This window comes from Cydia strobilella, chromosome 18 (genome assembly GCF_947568885.1).
Source record: "Cydia strobilella chromosome 18, ilCydStro3.1, whole genome shotgun sequence".
Taxonomy (NCBI): domain Eukaryota; kingdom Metazoa; phylum Arthropoda; class Insecta; order Lepidoptera; family Tortricidae; genus Cydia; species Cydia strobilella.
The window spans coordinates 6,249,788-6,256,461 of NC_086058.1; the positions used below are offsets into that span (position 1 = coordinate 6,249,788).

General features: G+C 38.2%; 1 protein-coding gene across 1 annotated transcript; it reads left to right on the top strand.

The window, feature by feature from the left end:
- Window positions 1–1,773: 1,773 nt before the first annotated feature.
- Window positions 1,774–3,514, top strand: LOC134749585 (actin-related protein 3). Its single transcript, XM_063684586.1, has one exon. The coding sequence runs from the start codon at window positions 1,951–1,953 to the stop codon at window positions 3,205–3,207; it is 1,257 nt and encodes a 418-aa protein (XP_063540656.1). The 5' UTR covers window positions 1,774–1,950; the 3' UTR covers window positions 3,208–3,514.
- Window positions 3,515–6,674: the final 3,160 nt, after the last annotated feature.

Here is a 6,674-nt window from a genome sequence, read left to right on the forward strand (position 1 = left end):
TATACTACTTGTTAGACCTAACAATTTAATGGTATCATTCCTTAATTAGGTAGAAGGTTTATTTTCAATATTTTTATTGGCATAAAATTTAGTCGAAAACAACGTCAAAAGTATCAATAGTAGATACTTTCTATCTTTACATTCCTGTAATGTAAATTTTGTAAATATAATATTAGTATCAGGTCACATTAAATAACTATTACCTGCTTTATCATAACAGTTGTTTCATTTTTCGAACTATAAATCGCGTTAGCGCTGGTCAATCTGGCAGGGAGCTTATTGCATATAGGCAAAAATAGATATATAACTCCGTAATAGATGGATACAGTGTAAGGAAAAAACGTGCCTCGAAATTCAAGAAAATTTGATTCTCGATCAGATGGCGCCACTACCTTTGGCCTACTCTCGTATAGATGGCGTTGACGGTTTCGTTTGTTATAGAACATGGGTCAAAATAATATAAAAATATACAATGCAAATATTGCAAATAAAAAAAAACCATTTATCTATATTAAATATATTTTTTTATATTTTTATCTTTAGTTTTAATCGTGTGTTGATAGATGGCAGTGAATTTACTGTGGCTACAAAATTTACTATGACAGTACCGCTCTATCCTATTATATCCTCTTTGATATAGGCAAGTATGTACCATCTATTGGCTACTATACCTTGGATTATTCAAAGTGTGTTCAAACTTTGAACACACTTTGAATCAAACTTCAAAGTACAGGAGCGGTATCATGGTCGCATTTTTATCACTTGTCGTCATGCGTCACTTTCGCACTTGTTCCCTACAGGTTATTGACCCTGTATAAAAAATGGGCTAAAGGGGCCCCCTGACTATCAGGGCCAAAGAGTGTAAGTATGTAAGAGCACATCAACGTGCTCACTAGCGCCACTGCTAATTAATGAGGGCTACTGCGTTTAATTTCACCGCTAGGGGCGCTAGTGTCTCTTTGACAGAGAAGGATAGTTTTATTGCGATTCCTATAAGAGAAAATAGTGCAATGCCAATGTGACGTTTTAAGTCGCATTTAGTAGGATAGGATACGTTGAAGAAAAATACCCGGATTAAAATTACAAAATGTATTTAAATTAAAAACTAACTAAACGGAAGATAGGGCCGTGAGTCTAATTCTGAGCTAGCAGATTAGTAAATTAGCGCGAAACAAGTCTTTGATAGGAGTCACTTCCCTGCACTACGTTGCAGAAAGTTGCACTCGGAGATAGACGTCTTCAGCCGTGGTTCCGGATCCTCAGCACGGGAATCCTTATCACCGACCGGGTGGCATCATAGGTAAAAAGGATTATGCTATATATATATATGGTTTCATGTCTATAACTACTTGTATATACTATGTCTATGAAATTCAGGAAGAGTGCAAAACTTAAAGCCGCTCCAGACTTCGCGCCGCGATTCGCGCACGAGTGTGGAGGGCCCTTAACACGGAATAAGTGCTATATTTTTACACTGACACTTTGCTGACACGGTATTAAAGTAACGATTAAACAAGCTGCTCAAACAGTTTTATACTCTTGGAAGCGTTCTGAAACCCAATCATGTATGTATGTATGTATAAACTCTTTATTGTACAAAGACATAGAACACAATCATATCATATGTTATATTCGTTTATTTAAAACAAAATTTAATGTAGTCAAATCAATCATAAATACATATAATGCGTTCTAATATTGAAATTTAACGTGACCACTAAACCTTCAAGTTTGGTTTTACCAAAACTCTCGAAGTCTGCTCAGTCCCGATCATGAATAGGTTTCCGAATACACTTGTGCTTTCTCATTGGCTGAAGTTGACACATCTGTGATTCATTCATACGTCAAAGAACCTAAGCAATATTTTATCGAAGTCCGCACCCATTTAAGCCCTATTATTAATATCTATTAATTTTTGATTTCTTAAAAAATATAAATAACAGTGTCGCAATGGGAGACCATTTGCCTGCTTGTGTCATCGATGTGGGTACCGGCTACACCAAGCTGGGGTTCGCCGGCAACAAGGAACCTCAGTTTATCATTCCGTCAGCCATAGCGATAAAGGAAACGGCGAAAGTCGGCGATCAGAGTACCAGGCGCATGACGAAAGCGGTCGAGGACTTGGATTTCTTCATCGGCGATGAAGCGTTCGACGCGACGGGGTACTCGGTGAAGTATCCCGTGCGCCACGGTCTCGTAGAGGACTGGGACCTCATGGAGCGTTACATAGAGCAATGCATCTTCAAATATCTCCGCGCTGAGCCCGAAGATCATCATTTCTTGCTCACCGAGCCGCCGCTAAACACGCCGGAGAATCGTGAATATCTGGCAGAGATTATGTTTGAGTCATTTAATGTGCCTGGGTTGTATATCGCCGTGCAAGCGGTGTTAGCGCTCGCTGCGTCGTGGAAGTCGCGTACGTCAGCGGAACGCACTTTCACGGGTATTGTAGTCGACAGCGGCGACGGCGTCACCCACATAGTGCCTGTAGCTGAAGGATATGTCATTGGATCATGTATTAAACACATCCCTATAGCTGGTAGAAACATTACCTCATTCATCCAGTCACTCCTGCGTGAGCGCGAGGTTGGTATCCCACCGGAACAGAGCTTAGAAACAGCAAAAGCTATTAAGGAGAGATACAGCTACATTTGCCCCGATATTGCCAAAGAGTTTGCCAAATATGATAGTGACCCAGCAAAGTGGATGAAGAAGTACACAGGCACTAATGCTATTACTAAGAATCCTTTTAGTGTAGATGTTGGTTATGAAAGATTCCTGGGACCAGAGATTTTCTTCCACCCTGAGTTTTCTAATGCAGACTTCACTGTGCCGTTGAATGAGATGGTGGATGAGGTGATTCAAAACTGCCCTATCGATGTGAGGAGAGGTCTGTATGGAAACATTGTGTTATCTGGTGGCTCAACTATGTTCCGTGACTTTGGTAGGAGACTGCAGCGTGACATTAAGCGCACAGTTGATGCAAGACTAAAACTCTCAACTATGCTTTCTGAGGGCCGGATCACGCCTAAGCCTATTGATGTTCAGGTGATCTCTCATAACATGCAGAGGTATGCGGTCTGGTTCGGAGGAAGTATGCTGGGATCCACCCCCGAGTTCTACCAGGTGTGCCACACTAAGCAGGCTTACATGGAGTACGGCCCAAGCATCTGCAGGCACAACCCGGTCTTTGGAACCATGACATAATGTGCTCAAACACCATGAAATTACAATAAAATAATGTATTATCAGTTTTATTTACTACTTATTAGTTTTAAGTAACCATTGTTTTTATAAGTAACTATTAACTTTTGATCATTATTTTAAAATGATAACTATTCTATACACCAACAGGAAGTATAGCTGCAAAATATGTTCTCAAAGATATTTAATTTGAACTATTTCCTTAGTTGATATTTTAATTCTATTATTTTAAGCTGGAGGCACCATTGTAAATTATACGCATTTAATTTTAGCATTCCAGCTTTTTAAAATATACTTAGAACTATTATTATGTTGGACTATTATTTAATACCACATCCTCTTGACACTTGAAAATGCTGTAAACATTAGTTTGAAAAGATTTGTCAATGTTTATCAACTCAAGTTTATTTGTTCTGTGAGCAATTTAATTTACACATGCATTCATTGAATTCATTCACTCTCATACAGTTAGCATCAACATTAGCCAAGCGGGCGAGGTATCCAGATTAGTGTACTTATAAATGCGAAAATGTGTCTGTCTGTCTGTCTGTTACCTCTTCATGCTTAAACCGCTGAACCGATTACTTGAAATTTGGCATAGATATAGTCCCGGGCAGTTCGGACAAGGCCATCGTATCGCGCCGCGCCGCGCCGCCCGCGTTCGCGCGAAGAACGCTCACCTAGGACACTTCCATACGCATCAACGGTTTGTTTTTTCCTCTCCGCGTCGCGCCGCTCGCTTCGCGTTCGCAAGTCGTTCGCCTACATAAGACCAAAGACAGATATAACTCCGTAATAGATGGATACAGTCTAAGGAAAAATCGTGCCTCGAAAATCAAGAAAATTTGATTCTCGTTCAGAGGGCGCTACTAGCTTTGGCCAACTGTCGTATAGATGGCGTTGACGGTTTCGTTTGTTATTTAACAATTTTAACGCATATCAGTGAAAGAACATGGGTCAAAATCAAAATCATAAAAATAATTAATGCAAATAAAAAAATCATTTATCCATATCTAAATACATTTTATCGTACTTTTAAAAATATTTATTTTTAGTTTTAAAGTGTGTCGACAGATGGCAGTGAATTTACTGGGGTTACAAAATTTACTATGACAGTACCGCTCTAGTATAAGTTACTCTATGATAAGACGCAGCCTTAGATCTAAGGAGGGAGATAAATAATTTAATGCCTAGATTTCAATGCCATTTAACGGGTTTAAGACAGCTTTCTCTACCTACCTACTTACATTTATTTTCCAAGTTTCAGTTTTACCGTCTTAATTGTTGCTATGTGTATACATATAACTAATGCAACTACCATGTGGTACATATAACTCGTGTTCTAAGCTTACTTAATTAGGAGCTGAAAAGAGCATTGACATTTTTTGAATGGAATTGCCTTGAATAGCAGGCTGTAGGGGTAGGTAATTGAAATCTTGTACTGTCAGCAAATGTGTATATATTTTTGTACTCTATTGCTTCGCAATAAGGTTCGAATTGTACCGAGAGTTACAACATCCACTCGAGGCAGTATCGTAAATTCAGCTTAATTGGATAGATCAATAACCAGCCGATTTAAAGATAATTTTGCTCGCATGTAATCAATAAGAGTGCCTATTATTGATGAGCAATACGTCATCAATAATATATAGCTATAGGTATTGCTATCCGGGATATAAAAACACAAATATAAAAGTTATTCGAATACTTACTTATTGATCTAGGTTTTACCTAATTATTTCATTTAGCCCAATCCAGAGTTGAGCCTACCTCGGCAAGTCTTTATTTTCATTCCAGCCTTATTTTAGATCTCGTTTTACCACAAGGTATCTAGGTAACTTCGTCTTGTAGATTTACTAAGGTTGCCCAACTTATATTTCGGGCTTCATAGGAATATACAGCTTTTAGTAATAATTTGAGGAAACCAATGAGGAAAGTAAAACATTGTTATAGGTACCGAGCTGATTTTATAACATGTCATTCAGTTCTAAATTTAGTTATTAATGTTATTATCCTCCATAATGTCAGTTGTACTATCTACTCTGATAAGGAACTGGAGATTTGTACATTTAGAAAAATCGGGTAAAACATTTTGTTTGTAAAATCTTCAGTGAGTTACTCTTTATGTCCAAATTAAATTAAACAAACAAATCTAACGAACCGAATAACCACAGAATATAATTCATTTCTAATTAAAATTTAAATTCAACGGCTTTTTACCTACCCTTTCATAACACCTTCCATTTTAGTTGCGAACCAAGTTTTCCCCATTCAATACGGAATCCGAACCGGGCCTAAAATTAAGCGGTGATCCCGGTTTTACAAAGCTCCTGTAGGGGAGAGTGGGGGAATTGGGGACGGCGGATAAATAAACACAGTGAGACATATTAGATTAGAGATTACAATCACGAGTGATACTCATTTTTATTGATATCATTCAATTGGGTTAATTAGGAACTAAGGAAACGAGAGCGTTCCCAATTACCCCTTGCATTCTCAAGCATTCCTACCAATTCCTACTACATACTGATTAAAAATCCAATATTTTTATACTTTGTAAATTGTTATGTATCCTGTGAGGTAAAAAAAGGTCCTTGAAAAGTGATACTAAATTGAAAATCTTCAGTGTTTCCATTTCCCCCGCGGACTGTTTCCAATTACCCCATACGGTTTCGGATAAAAAGGAACGGCAAGGTTCTGGTTTTCGCCCAAATTTTGTAGGATAAAACTAAGAATTATTATTTTGTTAAAATTAGATAGACAGATTGAGATAACCAAACTAACGGTGAGAATAAAAAATAATTCGGCTTATGATATTTTTATATCTTTTTAGAGCGTTTGAAGTTAAGTGTTCCCAATTCCCCCACTCTCCCCTAATTAGTTACCAGCGGGCGCTATTCAGATACCAGACATGGAATATGTATACAGAGGCCCTATTTCGAATTTTCGAACCATTTTGTTCGCTCGTCTATTTGTCTGTCTATTCCTCAAATACGAGAGCGAGAGAGATCGAGATAACGAAATTTCGATTTTCGGAGTAGGTTTTTAGGCCAGAAAACATCCTGAGGGCGAGGGCCTCCCGCCAACATCGAAAATCGTTTTATGCATCTCTATCGCTCTTGCTTATTCGAGCGACAGAGAGGTAAACGATTTTCGATGTTAGCGGGAGGCCCTTAGGAATATTATTCGAGGTTTGCCTAATAGATAGGTACTACGTACTACCTACTACACGAAATGAATAATGAGGTTAAATATTAAAGAAAATTTACAGACCACCCGAAAAATTGCAAAAAAATATCTAGTTCGCAATCATGGTGCCTATGGGTCCTTAAAAGATTACGCACAATGCTGAAGACGGTGGCATATTACAAGCATCATTTTATTTCGTGATGTAGGTAATTACCTACAGGTCGGTGCCCTAACATACTTATACTTAAGTAAAGTATATAGGCACCGATCCACTTTTCCGC

Excerpts from the sequence above, each read along its gene's own strand:
- LOC134749585 (XM_063684586.1), top strand. The coding sequence starts at position 1,951 with ATGGGAGACCATTTGCCTGCTTGTGTCATCGATGTGGGTACCGGCTAC.